Here is an 18884-nt window from a genome sequence, read left to right as displayed (position 1 = left end):
TACTTGGTTTACTATTAGTATTTAAGTCTTCTGTCTGTCCGTCACTTTTATTTTCTTTTTTGTCTAATTTTAGGTACAAATTTTCCGGCTTGGCAGCTTTAACAGAAAATCTACTCTGAACAGATTATCATTGAAAGCTAATCATCCTAATCCCACTAACCTCTTAATATTGCCTGTTTTATGTCACCTTAAAAATATTCACTTCATTCTTAGCTCAACAAGTGAGCAGGATAGTTGAAACGAACAGTTTGACATGAATAAAGATGTTCTCATGACTTATTTTTCATTATATGAACAGCGATTTCACAACAGTGTAGAAACAACATGGGGCAGATGTTTTAAAACACTCCCATAAATTTACGTTTTGTCACATAGTTGGCGAGTTTGCTGTCGCGGTATGTGCGTGGAGAGAGAGAGAGGTGCGGGGGGGTGGTAGAGAGAGGCACTGAGAGAGAGAGAGCGATCAGTTTGGTACAGACCATCATTCCGGAAAGAGTCGGTAAGAAATGATCGCTTTTATGTCTTTAAATATTCATCAGAGGAGCTGCTGTGAGAGTCTTCCTGAGCCTTTATGATCATTTTTTAATTGTTGCTGCCATTCAAATTCCAAAGTAATCTTGCTACTTATATTTCTGCTGGGATCTGTCAGCTCTGACATCACCAGCACAGCTCTTAATGGTCTCCGGTGTTAGAAACACCAGTGCATGAATTCTCTCTCTGTGTCTCTCTCACGCTTTGGTTCTTCCTCTATCACACATCCGCAACATCCGTTTTTTATGTGCTGTATGTGAATTGTTCAGGAAACTGAAAACCGACGTGTTTGTGATTTGCTCATGTTGGGCGAGCCATGTGCTGAAGATGTGCTCAAAGTTTGACCACGTTGCGTGTCACAGCAGCTCGTGGGCCAACGTGAGCCATGATGCTTATTTGGGGTGCAGTTTGCAGCTGGATTTCACATTCGCCTTTATTATTGAGGAGTTGGATGGACAGAATAAAGGAGCTGCTGTAACAGCTCACGTTCTTTTCAGCCTTTCGTCCATCGGCAAATATTTATGGTCCACAAACACATCATATCTAACAACAACTAACACCAACAGCATGTGTGAAGCAATAAGATGGTAAAAAAAAAAAAGCTTTTGAAGCTGGTTATCACAGTCAGTGTGTCGTTTTCAAGTGTTTTTTGTGTTTTCCTCATCTTGGCTTTTGTTTTACTGGCGGTTACAGTCCTCCTCCGTTTCCTGGCTTGGCTGTTGCACGCGGTACAAGAGCTCGCCTCATGGTCTCACATTCACATTTGATATTCTGCAGCATCAGCCGTCCCTCGGGTCCCTGCCCAGATGCCGGTTATTGCTTTCCACGTGCAAGAGCCTCCTTTTGGTCAATAAAAATGTTATTTGGGAGATTTATTTATTCTTTTGTTTTTACCCTTTCATTTATTTCTGTATTTTCCCTTTTTTTTCATTTCATTATTTGTAATTCCAGATTTTTCCATTTCTTTTTGTATTTCTGCGACATTATCTGCTAATTGGGGGGTGGAAGTAAACTCAATCTACTGCAGGATTAGTAGTCAGGTCAATCATAGGAAATGGGCAGAAGCAATCTATTCTTACCAAATTTACCTCCATTTTAGCACCGTGGTGAACTAAAACATCCATTATTCCTCCCAGACCAGACTTTTGGTGCGAGCTTCTCAAAGGCGTCCGTTAATGGTCCTTGCTGATGGGTAATTTGGGCTCCTCTGACAGACGCCTGTCAGCTCGGGATCTGGACAATTTTGAAGAGGAGGACAGGTCTCACATTCAGGCTGTAATTAAAAAAAAAAAAAAAACCCAAATATGAGCCAGAAGATGATTTACTGTTGGAAAAAGTGAGCAGCTCCACATCAGTTAGTCAGGAAAGCTCATTAACATAAATATGACCACGGCATCGCACTAGTGCTGCTGCTACAGGCCCAACATTCAATCATTTATTTAGTCTATGAAATGATTGTATGAAGCTGAGGCAGTTTGTTCGAGCATTATTCTGTGAGGAAAGAAGAGAAAGCTCCGCAGTTCTTGTGCAATTGAATATTTCTGTCAGGCTGTAATGACCATTCTGGATTCTTTAGGATGTTTGGTCTCTAACAGCCGACAGGGTGACGGCTGTGGCAGTGGAAATCTGTTGGCTGCAGAATGTTGACATTCATGGACCCTCTGTTTGCCTGATGTATAACTTGCTGCTGTTGTCATGGTTACGGCTGTCAGGTTCAGTAATCAGGGAAGAATAATAACTCTCAACAAGCTGTTGGGAAATAAGTTAAGATATTGATCAGAAGGTTAATCTCCCAGTCTTCGATCTGCTGTGGAGGCTGCATGGCATTTATTTATCTATTTATTTATATCATTTACATTCTTACAGCAAAGATGAAGTAATGTTTCTGTAAACATAAATCAGCGGAGGTATTAGAATGTGATTTAAACTGCAGTGTAAAACTGGTCAAACCACTGCTAAACTTTTTAAACCCAAAGACTTTGTGAGATGCAGTTTAGTATTTTTTAGTATTTTTAAAATCAAATGCTATGATGTCTCCAAACACAATGATGTGTGTCAGATTTTTAAAAACTGTCCCCTGAGCTTAGTTTTTTTTTTTTATTAAAAATTTTCAGGGTAAGAAATTAAGATTATTAGATAAAATTTACAGGCCATCTAAAACAAGGTCATTTCAAGGTTGTTGCCTGCAGAAACAGCAACTTTAGCACACAAATCCTCAATATAAATGAGTATTTAATCATCTGTAAGCCAATAAACAACACTAAGAATGTTTATTCATTATGCTGAAATATTTAAAATTAGGTCCCTATTGTGTATTTTGAAGTCATAGGTCAGTATTCTGATGGAACACTTTTGTTATGTTAAATTAATGATCCTATATTGCTAAAACAACAGCGTCGTTTATATATGTGGGTGCTTTCACACCTCTTGGCTCCAATTATAAAGGTGACAACCTCTGTGAGAATCGAATGCAAATGTGTGACACTACTGAAGCATTAAAACATTTAGGTGTCACAACTGGTGCAGACAGATGTTCATGAAGCACAAACAAGTAGCCACCTTTGTAGTTTAGAGCATAAATTCATTCATTTAATTCCCAGTTAAATGTCAGACTGGCAGTTTCTGTACCCCAGCCTATTGTGGGTGATAAAATGGAACCATGCAGCAAATATCTGATTGTTGTTATTGATTGCATATGCCTCACTCTTTGTTGTGCACCTTTGGATGCTGTGGCAACTTTTAAGGCACTGAGAGGCTCTGATGTGTTGCAGGACCAAACTCTGGCATGTTATTACACCAGAACTGCGTAATGCACACTGGGTTAGGACAAATGGCGTCTTTAGTGAGTATTAAAGTGACAGAGATGAGCAGTCAGACACATCAGAATCATCAAAGTCAACAGAAATCTTTGTTCTGCCCATGTGGGATGAATCCACATGTGTGTGGGGGGTTTTAACATTGTGGGTTTGGTTAGTTTAGCTCACTTTTTATTTGCATTGTCTGTTTTGGGTACCACATTTTTTTCTTGGAAGAATGTAGTGTATGAGAGATTTCCCAGGGACCGTCTCTCCTGATGATCTGGAATTTTGTGTTTTTATCATGTGGATCTTCAAGTATTCTGTATTTCCGTTAGCTTCCATGTCACGTGACCACCCAGGTTTGCTTGTGATTGTCCAGCAGAGAAAATGACCGGCATGTACTCGCTGTTCTTCTCCTGCACGGTGCCATATTGCTGTAGCGTTGCAGCTAACACACAATGAGTTCACAGGATGTAAGTTTGTGTTTCTGACCTACAAATAAAGTGAAAGACAGCAGCGTTCAAGGATTCCGTGTCCCTCCACAGATTCTGGGAAGTCACTTGTATGAACGTCGTCATTTCTTATTTTCCAAACAACATTTGTCAGTTGTTGCCTCAGCGCAGAAACTGTGGCCATGAGACCGATTGGATATATCCAGGATTATTAAAGCAAATAAACCCATTGAGGAGTCCCATCAAATCCAGGACTCAGAAGTGCCTCAAAGCCTCCATCAGAGCCTGGGCGGACGTTACTGAGAGGTCAGAACAAAAGGCCATATTTTCTCCAGAAGCCTCAAACAAGAGCAGCATGAAGAGTCAACGTGTTTAATCACTTCAGAGAGCAACGGAGACTGTAGCTTTTACCTTTATCCAGGCCATTTATCACACGGGTGTCTCCCAACCAATCAAAGCTCCACATGTCCACCCATAATCAAATCAGAACAGCGACAACTGTTGTTCGCATTGACCTTAATTCAGCCTTGTTTACGAGCCTCCGTGTGAATGTGAGCATGTTTGCTGCTGCCAAAGCCTGCAAAGCCGCGCTTCCCGTCCCGTAGAACAAGCGCTGTGGCGACGGCCATGTGCCAGATCCTAAAGGTGTGAACATTTTCACTCCAGACCGTAGGATGCGGCGTTGATGGTCCCCACTGAAGGGGCTGATTTATATGCTAGCGACCCTCCAAACCCAAACACAGCAGAAGGTTGAAGTCACGGTGGAAACACAACCTGCTTGAGGAGATTTGCTGTCTGGTGACACCATTGTCAGATTGTGAGGATTGTTTTGTTGCCATGGTTGGTGATTGATGATGTTTTAGAAGATCAATGATTCAATAACCTGCTACGTCTGAAGGAATCACAGGTGTTTGGGTGTAGATCCTTACAGTCACCCCGACCCTTCTGTAGCACACAACTGACCAGTGTGCCAATTTTTTGAAATCAATATCAATTTTCACTCCATCCTCTGTTGCCCTGACAACAATTCCTTATTTGTGGTTGCTTTGTATAATCAGAAAATGTCTTAATTACATGAATATAATGTGATATAGCCAATAGCTCCATAGAGTAAATCCTCTCTGCTTCCTCTCACATGAACATGACCGTGTCGGAACAGATTATTTATTGGAGTAATTGCTTCATCTCAGAGCCGCTGAAGCCATTCAGTGGCTTATCTTTGAATCAGTTTGGCTGTGTCCTCACCACTTCAACTATATTGTCTGGAAATCCACTGTGACAGCATGAACGCCACAGGCACAGCCCTCCAACCCCGAACAACAACGGTTAAATAAAGTAATCCTGAAAGACACATATATACACAAACTTCTATCCAACACCCTACTGTAAATGTGAGATCAGTCTTTAAATCTCTTCCCGGGACAAAATGAAAGGATTTCATCTTTTACAGGAGCCCTGGTCACTGACATCAGCCCCAGGAGGGTTCTGGTTGTGTCTGCTGTTGCCAGCGTGTCTGAAAGGCTCCCTGCCACCATGCATCGGGTAAACGTGCTCTGATGCGAGCGTGACGGGGTCACCATGTCTGAAGAGGACGTGATTAACTGCACCATTAGTCATGAAATCCACCAGTACGTCTTCTCCGGCGTCTACATTCTCATTCTGCTGGTAAGTGCGCATCCACACCTGGAGAACACTCCTCCATAAAGCAACGAGATAGCGAGAGATGCTCAGCCGACATCTCCAGATTAGCTTTTATTTATGAGTGTGTGAGATGTTTCATAGGGTTGAGTGTAGCGTTGCCTCATCGCAGCCACGCACGCAGCCTGGCTGAGCCACAGCTGCAGGGTCGCTCTGCCTAATGTGCTGCTTTATTGTTAAAACCAATGTTCTTTAGATGAGGGTGTGTGATCATTAATCCCAAGGACTTAAACCATGCATATAATGTTAAACTCAGAGCAGCAAATCTGGGTGAAACACGGGAAATCTATCTCTTTTTTTTTTTGGACATTGATTTTAAACTGGATGCTCAAATCGGCTCAGTGGTTTATTGCAGCTTCACGCTTTGATTCCATCCTTGATTCCTGCAATGTGCTCCATGTTGGGCTGAGCTAGACTGCTCCAAAAGGCAGGTTCGTGGCTTTTAATGGAAGGCTCAATTTCTGTTATTTTGCGGGTTTTGATTTTAAAATGAATTTATTTGCTTTTAAATGCCATTACTGTCTTGCCCCGACCTCTGGCACTCCAGGTCAGCAGGTCAGTCTAGGTGGGTTTCCCCCAAATAAAGGAGAAGGCTGAGAGGGGACCACGCTTTCTGTTGCTGCACCAGCTCCCCTTCAACATCAGCCAGACTGACTCACTTCCTGTTTTTAAAAGCCTCTTAAAAATTGTAATTCTATCTTTGTGAGGACTTTAATAGAAAGAAATACATTACCCAGTCCCCCGACCCTGACCCTAATGTCTGACCTCAACCATAAAACTAGGTCTTAACCCTTAAACAGTCCTTTGAAGTTGTGAGGACCAGCCAAAATGTCCTCTTGCGTGCACACACACACACACACACACACACACAAACTTGGAGCCCTACTGGCTTCTACTGATCTGGCACAACGCAAACACAGTCATGACCAGGTTTTGTCCAATTCTAAACCTTTACATAATAAATAAATAATATATTCTACCTCAAGAAATTAATTGTATTTGGTGACCAATTGTGTAAAGGTAGCCGTTGTGTGCCATGTTTTAGTTCCTGTTTTCTCTTGCTTTCAGATCGGCGTTCCCTCCAACCTCTATGCTTTATACCATGCAGCTGTGCAGCTGAAGCAGAAGAATGAGCTCGGGGTGTATTTGATCAACCTCACTGTGTCCGATCTGTTGTATCTGGCATCGTTACCACTGTGGCTGCAATACATCTTCCAGGTAAGCTAAACCACGTCAGGACCGGCTTGATGTCTGCTCTGTTCTTCACAGTTCTTGTCCTTGTCTTATTTTCTTATTTTGAAGTCTAGTGTTTTTCTTGTCTTCCTGCCCAGTTTCCCCCTGTGAGTGGATCGCCCATCATCACATGTTCTGCCTGTGACTCATTGCCCCCCCCCCCCCCCTCCTTTGTTTAAACTGTATTTTATTTAATTTCACTGTCTGATCATCTTCTGGTTCAACGTGAGCGTTCCAGCTGTTTTTCCTTTGAGTGTTTCTGATCAGATTCTGTTTTTGACCTCTGAGTCTGTCTAGATCATTTGTACCTCCGCCTGCTCATCTGCCCACTAAAGGGCTTAAAGGGACTCTGTTTTTTCCCTGAACCCTGATTCTGTACCAGTTTGGTCAAGCCTTTGAGTACTGATCCTGATAAATCTGCTCCGTCCTTCTGTCTCAGATAAATCTGGCTTCTCTTCCATCTGTTGACCAGCTTTGTCATTTCTTTTATGGAACTGTGCTGAGTGTAACCTGATAGATGTGCCACTTTATTTCAACCAACAAGTGTAGTTCCATAACCCACAGAAACCCATGAACCTGCATTAAACGTAACATGAACTGAGACTCACTATCTATCATGAATTTCAGTTTCCCTTTGGGGATGAATAAAGTAAATCTTGAATCTTGAATGAACTTGAGCCATGAATGAGCTTGTGCCATACAGAAGATTAAAAATGGATGCTGATCATGCTGGTCATGTATGTAATGAAAGAGAACATGACACTTTTCTCTTTTTTCTGGACTTCTATACCCTTATTGGGGTCATGGGGGGGGGGGGGGGGGGGGGGGGGCTGGAGCCTATCCCAGCTCCACGTGGGCTCATTGCAGGGCCCTATGTGATCATGTGGGGGTTCGGTACCTTGCTCAATGGTAGTCCACATCAGGGCTTGAACCTTAAACTTTATGCATTTTAACCAGTGCCCTACAGACGAAGCTGCCACCTCCCCATAACCATAAAAATCATTTTAAAAACACACATTGTAATGGCTTAATAAAATAGAAATCTAAACAGATTGATTCTGTTGTAATTATATATATCTGGAAAAGCCCCCTGTTGGGTTCACTTGTTCACTTGATTTTGGCTGCAGTTATGTTTACATTTGAATGTGTTTCATGTCTGAATCTCAGTGAATGAATAATCTTGTTAAAAGTAAATTATCTCTACAGAAGTATTGTATTTTTTGTGTGATTTCTCATTTTTTGCCATTTCAGGATGATGACTGGCGCCATCGAGAGTGGTTGTGTCAACTCTGCGGCTTCCTGCTCTACGAGAATATCTATGTTAGCATAGGTTTTCTCTGCTGTGTCAGTCTGGATCGCTACCTGGCTGTGGTCCATCCTTTAAAGTAATCAGCACCTGTTGCAGTTTTCCTTCACTTCATACGGAGTTTAAGTTTCTCACGTTCGCCCTTTGACCTGTTTCTTGTTCTTGGCCGCAGGTTCACCTCTCTCCGCTCTATGAACACAGCCTGGTTCATTAGCTCCTTCATCTGGTTGAAAGAGATCGCGGTGGGTATAGTCTTCTTCCACCACAAAGAACTTAGCCAAACCCGCAGGAACCAGTCGGTGTGCTTTGAGCACTACCCCATGAAGCCATGGGAATATCCAATCAACTATTACCGCTTCATTATTGGCTTCATTTTCCCACTGATTATACTGACGGTGAGATAACATCTAATCTATAAATGCAATATTGCTTGAATTCAATGCAACAGTTCTTTCAGGCTGCATTAAAAAAGTGCTTGGATGAAAATTATGTCTTTAATATCTTAATCTATGGCCACATCTCAGATGAGATAGTGAATTAAAGGTGAAAGTTTGTTAATAGAGCTTCCTCAACATCACCCATCCTGGGAGCCTTGTGAAGAACTGGTGTCTGAACACAGCATAATTCATCATCTAGACCCTTAATGGTCTCTAAAATAATCTTTCTAAAACATTCTTAAAGACGTTATTTCCTGTCTGACAACAAAATGAATGCTGTATCTCAGTTCATGTCTTTAAGAGTCAACAGACAGCTGCTGCTGTGTTGCGCCTGTACGACACATCACTCTATAGAACAATGAATTATTGTGGCAGAACCATTGATATAAGAAGCACGTCACTGCTTCCTCCCATTGTGTGAAGAGGCCAAAATATCCCAAAATATCCCGAAATATCATACACCACTGACACAAGGGCATGGGTTTGTTCGCACCTTTGGTCGGGACATCCTGAGGTGTTCGCCAACTGTCAGACTTGTGCTGATAAAACATGTGAGATAATATCTGTGGAGTGAGACCAACCGGAATTTCAGCTGCCCTGTATTCCAAGTATCACCACTAATCAAAAACAAATTGTACCAAATTTATTTAGAGCCCAAAATCACAGTTTTAACCTCAGAGGGCTTTAAAGTCACAAGGACAGTGACATTCTCTGTCCTTAGACCCTTGAACTGGGTCAGGATTTTTTTATTTTTTTTTAAAACCCTTTAAGGGAAAAAGAGGAAAAACATGAAGATCCACAAATGGATGATCCCTCTCTCTGGGATCGACAAACATGCAGTAGATGTCAAATATACAGGGAACATCAACATTAACGTCAGCAAAAAATCTGTGTGTTATAAGTAGAGATATGGATGAGGGCCTCGGTGGAAGTAGAAAAGAAGTCCCTGAGCCCATGGGCAACTCCAGATGGCCTCACCAGCTTCCATTTTTACACAAATGTATAAAAGAACCAAGTTAGACCCTAAAAGAACAGTGATACAACCTCTCCTCAGTCTGTCTCTCATTGGGGAAAGAGGCATCCTCACCTGATGCACACACTGGCCTCGCTGACCTCTCTCTGCAAAGGAGCTGCTACTCTGCTCATAGTCCATCACAGATGGCTAAACTTCTCACCCTATCAGGATGGGAGACAACCTTCTGCTGTTTCTATCTCCGATCTTCTGTTCTGGTCATGAGCCCTCGCTCATGGGTGTGGATGAGAGGAGGAACAAAGACCATCTGGTAGATTGAGCGCTTTGTTTGTTGGCTCAGCTCCATTTTGGTCACTGGTCTCTGGTAGATCTCACCTCCTGTGACCCCTCACACCTTTTACTAACTTCTTCAGGCTACAATCAACATTACTTCTTGTCAGTTAAGGGATATTACTGATTGGAAACGATAAGTTTTCTTTGATTCAACGAAGGGATCTTTCTGTCCAGATTAGCTACCTGTGTGTCCTTCGCGCTGTGAGTCGGAGTGCTGGGACACAACCTGAGCAGAAGATAAGGATCAGACAGTTAGTCAGCAGCACCATCCTCATCTTCCTCATCTGTTTCTCTCCATATCACATGATCCTGTTGGTAAGAACCCTGTTGGAACGGGACTGCACCTTTATTGCAGGTTTGTTGCCAGGAAATAAATATACCGGTACTGCAATAGAATGCAAGAATTTGTGGTTGTGAGTACTGTTGTTGTTGTTCTCCAGGAATATTCAACTACTACCACCTGTCGTTGCTGTTGACCAGCCTGAATTGCCTTGCTGACCCTGCTCTCTACTGTTTTGTGAGTGAAAGCGCCCGCCACGGACTCTACAGAGTGTTCAGACCTGTTGTCAGGATACTATTCTGCTGCTGTCACCACGGCAATGTCAGCTCAGGCAAGCCCGCCACTGAGTCGCACGAAGTCGCCACCGAGGAGAACAACAGCCATCCGACTGTGATGCTGCTCACACACATCGGTACTGCCAGCGACATCAAAACAGACATAATTGGAAAAAACACCATCTTGTTGTCAGAGACTGTTGAAAACAACACAGAGAGGAAAGCAGCTAAAATGATCAAGTGATGCAGCTGAAATTCAAGATTTCGGAGGACCTCAATTGACAGCCGAACTACCTGTGAAGGAATTTCAATAAAAAAAGACACCCCAGTCAGCAGCGTACTCTGTATTTTATAGGATAAAGCCTTTTAATGACTTTACAGAAGAGCAACATTACACATAAAAGCTCATGGGAACTAATAACAGATGCAATGTTGTTGAAAAAGTGTTTGTTTTGTGAAACCGCTGCATAACAAAGGGGAATTTAAGCTGTGACCAATTATTTATTCAGTGGTTAATGAATCATTCATATTCTTTATAAATTATTACTAGGAGCGCAGTCACCAGCGGTGATGAAAATTGATTTGTGGGATTTGTGTTTGGCTGACTTTAACATACTTCAGCCAAAATGGGCGAATCTAAAGATAGTAATGGTAAATTTACACATTAGATCCTAAATCAGATGTTTGTATGAACCTTTGAATGTGTAATTGTTACCTCACAGTACGAAAGTTTTGGGTTCTGTATTGAATTTGTATGTTCTCTTCTTGTCTGCCTGGATTTGGTTCTGGCACTTTGACCTCCACAGTCAAACTCTGGAGAATGTAATTGGCTCTGGGTATGGAGGTGTGACAGAATAGTTTGGTCCTTTAGATGGACGGGTGACATGTCCAGCTCCCCCAGTGTGTGTTGAGATGTTTTCTGCAGCTTATGTGCTCAGTTAACAGGTTTGTGGAAAACCTGTTTGATGTTAATATAATGTAACTGCTGTGGGTTTGACATTGCTATTAATAATGTGTTTCTGAAGTATTAGCTGCATCCTTTTGTATAGAAGGCTGAGAAAAAGTCTGAGTCTTTACTGCTATCAACTCTGTGAGTCCATTTGTTATAAAGTGTATCTTCCATAATGCAGAAACAAAAGTAATGTCCTGGAGCTGCAGATATGAGGAAATGGTGATGTGAGTTTTCCAGTGAAATAAACAAGGAGTTCAACTCATGCCTATCTATTCATTTCTGTGATTCTTGATGGTGACTAAGCTCTCAAATCTGTTCCTTTAGTCATGGTGTCTTCTTTTATTGATCTGGTTAGATGTCCTTAGTGGAGAATAAAACCAAAAATGTCAATTAAAAATAAAATGCCACAACCAGAGAATATGTAAATATTATAAAAATGTGGAAGTTCACATGCAGGTAAAGTAGGTAGCAGCAGTTCTAACGGAAGGTACGATATATTGCAACAGTGGCAAGAAAAAACTCCCCTTTAACAGGAAGAATCCTGTCAGGTGATCATGTTTCTGGACCCCGGCAGCCTTGGCCTATAGCAGCATAACTATAAGATGTTAACTTAATAATTACATCCAAGGTAGTTTTCTCTGTCAACTGGACTGGGTTTCTTCTCTTGAAGACGTTTCGCCTTCTATCCAGAAGGCTTCTTCAGTTCTGAAATCGCTGAGAGTCGTTAGCAGGGTCGTTGGTCGGGTCGTTCACCTAGTTTCTGTTGAGATGTCTCCCCTTTGTCTGCTGGGTCACATGGTGATGAGTCACTGGGTCTCTTGGAATGGTGTGAATGTTTGTTTTGCTGTTGGAAGGAGTGGAGGACTGCATTGTATGTGGGTGATAGGAAGTGCCTCAGGCCACCACCTCTGTTTAAGGATGGTTTCTCCAATTTAACATGGATAGCTTCCTTGACCCCCCTTTCGAACCAGCGGTCTTCTCTGGCCAGTATCCATACTTGGCTGTCCTCGAAGGAGTGCCCACTCTCCTTTAAGTGTAAGTGGACTGCTGAATCCTGACCCGCACACCCAACACACCAGGACCAAGGAACGTCAGATCCGAAAATTCACCACCCTACTGGCAAAACACAACCCCAGCGGAACCAACCCCTTCTCCAACCATGTCACATCCCTGTCTGACTCACAACGGGAGAAATGGGTAAAAAACCTATCAGACAGGGAGCTCACACAAGCCGAGGAGGAAGTGCTGTCCAAAGGTTTGAATTTTTCAGTCACCCCTGAAGAGGTACCGACTGTCGAACTCATCACAGCCACTGAGACTGCCATTAGAAACAACAAACTCCCGGAAGCAGAACAGATTAGACTCAAGGTAACAGCCGCTCTTGCTAGTGCAAAACCTCCCACCTCCAATATCACGAATGAGGAAAAAAGAGCCATTGCATCCTTAGCCAAGGACAAGAACATCACCATCTTACCAGCTGACAAAGGTAGGTGCACGGTCGTACTCAATACCACTGACTATGACACCAAAATACTCAGTCTCCTGACAGATACCGCCACGTATGAGAAACTCAAGCGGGACCCCACCAGCTCATACAAGAAGAAGGTGGTAGACTTACTACAGAAACTGGAAAAGGATAAAGCCATTGACAGACCACAATACTACCGTCTATATCCAGGAGAAACCATCCCTTGCATTTATGGATTGCCCAAGATCCACAAACCAGGGACCCCTCTCAGACCCATAGTAAGCAGCATCAATTCTGTAACCTACAACATTTCCAAATACTTGGCCTCCATCTTGTCGCCCATGGTTGGCAACACCCCACACCACATCAAAAACTCCCAAGACTTTGCTCAAAAAGTCGTTGGACTCACACTACTTCCAGAAGAGACTATGGTATCTTATGATGTCACGTCACTCTTCACGTGCATCCCCACCGCCAGCGCCATAGACACCATCCACAAGCACCTTCTATTGGACAAGAATCTTACAGAAAGAACAACCTTAACACCGGCCCAAATCTGCACCATGCTGGACCTGTGTTTGAACACCACCTATTTCCAGTACAGAGAAGGCTTCTACAGGCAGAAACATGGCTATGCCATGGGCTCACCAGTATCCCCTATAGTTGCCAATCTATACATGGAGAAGGTGGAATCCCAGGCCCTGACATCCTTCACAGGAACTGCGCCAAGCCACTGGTTCAGACGAGCATGTAAAATTCACCCGGGAAGAGGTAAAAGGAAACAGTCTGGCCTTTCTGGACTGCGCAGTCAAGATCACTGAGGACAGAAATCTCACCATCGAAGTCTACAGAAAACCTACGCACACCGACCAGTACCTCCAGTTTGACTCTCACCACCCACTGGAACACAAGTTGGGAGTGATCAGAACTCTCCAACACCGGGCCAGAGAAATACCCACCACATCCCAAGGCAGAAAGAAGGAACAGGACCACATTAAGACAGCTCTCAAAACATGTGGCTACCCAGACTGGGCCTTCACCAAAACCTCAAGAAAGCAAGACCTCAGCAAAGGAGAGGAGGAGAGAAACAAACGCCGCAGCGTTTCCATCCCCTACCTGTCTGGAGTCTCGGAGAAGTTTAGGAGGATCCTCCAGAAACACGACATACCGGTTCATTTCAAACCCAGCAACACTCTCAGACAGAGGTTAGTACACCCAAAGGACAAGACACCAAGGCCCAAACAAAGTAATGTTGTTTATGCTGTACAGTGCCAGGAGAAATGCCAGGAACTGTACATTGGGGAAACCAAACAACCTCTACACAGAAGAATGGCACAACACAGACGTGCCACCTCTTCGGGTCAGGATTCAGCAGTCCACTTACACTTAAAGGAGAGTGGGCACTCCTTCGAGGACAGCCAAGTACGGATACTGGCCAGAGAAGACCGCTGGTTCGAAAGGGGGGTCAAGGAAGCTATCCATGTTAAATTGGAGAAACCATCCTTAAACAGAGGTGGTGGCCTGAGGCACTTCCTATCACCCACATACAATGCAGTCCTCCACTCCTTCCAACAGCAAAACAAACATTCACACCATTCCAAGAGACCCAGTGACTCATCACCATGTGACCCAGCAGACAAAGGGGAGACATCTCAACAGAAACTAGGTGAACGACCCGACCAACGACCCTGCTAACGACTCTCAGCGATTTCAGAACTGAAGAAGCCTTCTGGATAGAAGGCGAAACGTCTTCAAGAGAAGAAACCCAGTCCAGTTGACAGAGAAAACTACCTTGGATACAATGACCTGGATGACTGAGAATTTACACAGACATCTTAATAATTACACGACCCCCTAAGTATGATAATGTGTCTGTCTAGGATAGTAACTGAAACTACAGAATTAGTGACAGTAAGCTTTTTCAAAGAGGTAGGTTTTAAGTCTATTCTTAAAAATAGAGATGGAGTCAGCCTCCCGTACCTGGACAGGGAGCTGGTTCCATAGCAGGGGGGCCTGGTAGCTAAATGCTCGGCCCCCCATTCTACTCCTAGAAACTCTGGGAACCACAAGTAGACCAGCATTCTGAGAGTGGAGCGGTCTATTGGGCTGATAAGGTATCACTAGCTCTAAAGAATTACAATAGTCCAGCCTGTCTCCTTGTTTCATGCATTAATCTGTCATCAGCATAACAATGAAAATTTATTCCATGCTGCTGAATAATGTTTCCTAAGGGAAGCATGTACAAGGTGAAAAGGATTGGTCCAAGTACAGAATCTTGTGGAACTCCATGGGTAACCCTACTGTAGGCAGAGAGAATGCTGTGGACATGAGCAAACTGGTATCTGATAAATATGATCTAAACCAGTCTAGTGCTGTCCCTTTAATCCCAATCACATGTTCCAGTCTCTGTAACAGGATGCCATGATCAACTGTATCAAAAGCAGCACTGAGGTCCAGCAGAACCAGCATAGAAACCAGTCCATGATCTGAAGCTATGAGAAGATCATTAGTAACTTTAAGAAGTGCTGTTTCTGTGCTGTGGTGAGCTCTAAAGCCTGACTGAAACATCTCAAACAGGCTGTTCCTCTGCAGGTGCTCCAGTAACTGAGTCACCACCACCTTCTCTAGAATTTTAGAGATAAAAGGAAGGTTGGATATCGGCCTATAATTTGCTAGTACATCAGGATCCAGTAAGGGTTTTTTAAGCAACGGCTTAATCACTGCCACCTGTCACTAAAGAACCATTGATCTGGTCCAGGATAGAACTGCCTATCAATGGTAAAACATCCTTCAACAGGTGTGTTGGGATGGGGCAAGGATTAATTAATAACTTGTAGTGATAGATTGCTGCCACTCCCCCTCCTAGACCAGTGCCACGAGGAATATGATAATTAAGATGGGTAGGAGGAGTAGATTCATTTAAGCTAACATACTCCTCCTCCTGAAGCCAGGTCTCAGTAAGACAAAATAAATCAATGTGATGATCCACTATCAGGTTGTGCACTAACAGGGATTTACACAAAAGAGATCTAATATTTAATAATCCACATTTAATTGTGATGTTAGTTTCTCCAATTTGTGCTTTGGTGTTAATTTTAATAAGATTATGGTGATTGACCACTCCCCTGCTCTGTGCTTGGTGAACTTTTAACTTTGGAACACAGACTACCTCTATAGAGTTAAATGTATTATTGTTGGTGGATGAGGGTTCTATGGAAGCAGCAGAGAGGTGTGTAAGACTACAACTCTGCATCCTGGTCTGGACCCTGGATTGTCAGGACAGAAAAGCCACTTGTTTGTAGTTATATATCGGCCCCCTGCTGGACGGAATTCAGAGTTCCTTTCTGAGTTCTCTGATTTCTTATCTGACTTGGTCCTTAGAACGGACAAAGTCATTATTATTGGAGACTTTAATATACATATAGACGTTATAAATGACAGCTTTAGAAATAGCTTCATTTCATTACTTGAGTCAGTTGGTTTCCTCCAGCAGATAAACCAACCAACTCATAGCTTCATCCACACCTTAGCTCTAGTTCTGCCTTATGGTGTTGAGGTAGAACATGTGTCAGTGTTCCCTCAGAACCCACTCCTGTCAGATCATTCATTGATCCCTTTTACATTTATGATTAAGGATTTTTTTTATGCTCAGTACACAGTCTTACTATAGCAGATGTCTTTCAGATAATGCTGTAGCTAAGTTTAAGGAAGCGATCCCTGCATTGATCCCAGGACCACAGTGTGTTTCCCCAGGGATCAATCATTATAATCTTAGCCCTGCTGAGGTTGACTCTATTGCTGAAAGTGCAGCAACCTCACTGAGAATCAGACTTGATTCTGTTGCCCCCCTGAAAAAGAAAATAGTAAATCAAAGGAGGTGTGCCCCCTGGTATAATTCACACATTAGGACCCTCAAGCAGAAAGCGCACAGACTAGAAAGGAAGTGGCATTCTTGTAAAATAGATAGCTATCATATAGCCTGGAAAGACTGTCTAGTAGTTTACAAAAAGGCCCTCCGTAAAGCTAGAATGGCTTATTTTTCTTCTTTAATTGAAGAAAACAAGAACAACCCCAGGTTTCTTTTCAGCACTGTGGCCAAATTAACCAAGAGTCACAGTGTTTTAGATCCACCTATCATGAGCTTCTTCACTGATAAAGTTCTAGCCATCAGAGAAAAAGCTAACCAGGCCATCCCAACAACTGGACCATCACCAGATGTGCTGACTGTGGGAACATACAGGTTCTCCAACGAGCCCTTAAGCTCCTTCAGCCCTATATATTCTTCTGAGGCGTCTTCGCTAATTCAGAAATCCAAGACCACCACGTGTCTTTTAGATCCCATCCCAACACACCTGTTGAAGGATGTTTTACCATTGATAGACAGTTCTATCCTGGACCAGATCAATGGTTCTTTAGTGACAGGTTATGTACCCCGGTCCTACAAGGTGGCAGTGATTAAGCCGTTGCTTAAACACTGGTGAGAGCAACACATACATAAGCTATATATCACTATTACCCAGAAAGTTGGCCTAAAACATTTTTTGCCTCTTAAATTATGTTAGTTTTGCAATGTTTTTATTTTCTGAGAATAAAATATTTTTAAAAAAAAAACATTTTAACTATTGTTACTCCAGTTTTGTGCGCAACAATAGGCAGAGTAAATGGGACAAAGTAAAAATCAGTCAACTTTTCCTCGGCCACAACAAAACAAGGGAATAGTTTCCCAAATAATAATTATATTAATTTGAATACACCAATTTGTTGTTTGATTTTCTGTACACACTTTAAGGCAGGGGTGGACCTGGACAGGGAGCTGGTTCCACAGCAGGGGGGCCTGGTAGCTAAATACTCAGCCCCCCATTCTACCCCTAGAAACTCACACAAGTAGACCAGCATTCTGAGAGCGGAGCGGTCTATTGGCATAATAAGGCGTCACTAGCTCCTCCAGGTAGGATGGAGCTTGTAGGCCAGAAGAAGGATTTTAAGTTATTTTAAATTTGACAGGCAGCCAATGAAGCGACGCCATTACAGGAGTTATGTGATCTCTTTTGTCAGTACCTGTCAGAACTCTGGCTGCAGCATTTTGGATCAACTGGAGGCTTCTTAAAGAGTTGTTTGGACACCCTGATAATAAAGAATTACAATAGTCCAGCCTGGAAGTAACAAATGCATGGACTAACTTTTCAGCATCATGCCGTGTCAGTAGCTTCCTGATCTTTGTGATGTTTCTCAAGTGAAAAAAGGCACTTCTAGAGACTATTCTAATGTGTGACTTAAAGGACAGATTTTGGTCAAAAGTTACTCCTAGATTCCTCACAGAGAGACTAGATGCTAGGGAGATACCATCTAGAGTGATAATGTGATCTAATCTATCCCTGAAAGGTTCAGGAAGTCAACATCAGTTTTTCCTGAGTTAAGGAGAAGGAAGTCTGAAGACATCAGAGACTTTATGTCTTTAAGACAGGTCTGAAGCTTCACTAACTGCTCTGTCTCCTCTGGTTTCATGGATAGATATAGCTGAGTGTCATCAGCATAACAATAGGGCTGAAGGAGTTTAAGGGCTCGTTGGAGACCCTGTATGTTCCCACAGTCAGCACATCTGGTGATGGTCCAGTTGTTGGCAGATACAGATACTCCATAAATAAAGATGCATTGAACTGAAGTGAGTACTTTTCTTCTAATTACTCTGCTAATTAATACAAGGAAACGCTGGGTTGTGTCTTGCCTCTGTGCAGCGTTCATTATGTTTAATGCATTTAATGCTTCATGGCTTATTGCAATGATGTTTCCTTTACTTCATTTGAATCTGGAGTGTTTATTGCTACAAGTCAGAGATGAATAAATAAAAGCGCAGTGCAGGTGTCAAGAGAGGAAAATACAAATAAATGTATGTGAAAACTGTATTTGTTTTCTGTAACAGTATCCATCCTCTGGAGACTCTAAATGTGTGTTTTTGTAAACTGGATGTGTGTCTCATGAAGACTGAATGTGTTTGTGTGTTATTCTTGGCAACATCGGCAGCTCTTGCCTGCTGCAGCAGCAGCAGGAAGTCATATTAAGGCTGATTCACGCAGAGGTCAGAGGTCACAGTTGAAATGGGGATGAAGCGAGATGAGAAGAGGAGCCTGACAAGACTCAGAAGCAGAGT

The 18884-nt window shown here is 42.8% G+C and overlaps 1 protein-coding gene across 1 annotated transcript; it reads left to right on the top strand.

Moving 5' to 3' along the window:
- The first annotated feature begins 107 nt into the window (after positions 1–107).
- On the top strand, positions 108–11530 carry LOC101066860 (ovarian cancer G-protein coupled receptor 1-like). Its single transcript, XM_003962301.3, has 7 exons — positions 108–499; positions 5232–5446; positions 6548–6697; positions 7964–8097; positions 8191–8413; positions 9936–10116; positions 10202–11530. Exons 2-7 carry the CDS (start codon positions 5360–5362, stop codon positions 10558–10560), a joined length of 1134 nt encoding a protein of 377 aa, XP_003962350.1. The 5' UTR covers positions 108–499; positions 5232–5359; the 3' UTR covers positions 10561–11530.
- Positions 11531–18884: the final 7354 nt, after the last annotated feature.

The sequence above is a fragment of the Takifugu rubripes genome, chromosome 2, assembly GCF_901000725.2.
Source record: "Takifugu rubripes chromosome 2, fTakRub1.2, whole genome shotgun sequence".
Classification (NCBI taxonomy): domain Eukaryota; kingdom Metazoa; phylum Chordata; class Actinopteri; order Tetraodontiformes; family Tetraodontidae; genus Takifugu; species Takifugu rubripes.
This window is presented reverse-complemented; position numbering and strand designations above follow the sequence as displayed.

Bases quoted from the DNA above. Each gene is read 5' to 3' on its own strand.
- LOC101066860 (XM_003962301.3), top strand. From the start codon at position 5,360: ATGTCTGAAGAGGACGTGATTAACTGCACCATTAGTCATGAAATCCAC. The intron at 5,447-6,547 runs GTAAGTGCGCAT...TCTTGCTTTCAG, and splicing joins TCTACATTCTCATTCTGCTG to ATCGGCGTTCCCTCCAACCT. The intron at 8,098-8,190 runs GTAATCAGCACC...TCTTGGCCGCAG, and splicing joins GCTGTGGTCCATCCTTTAAA to GTTCACCTCTCTCCGCTCTA.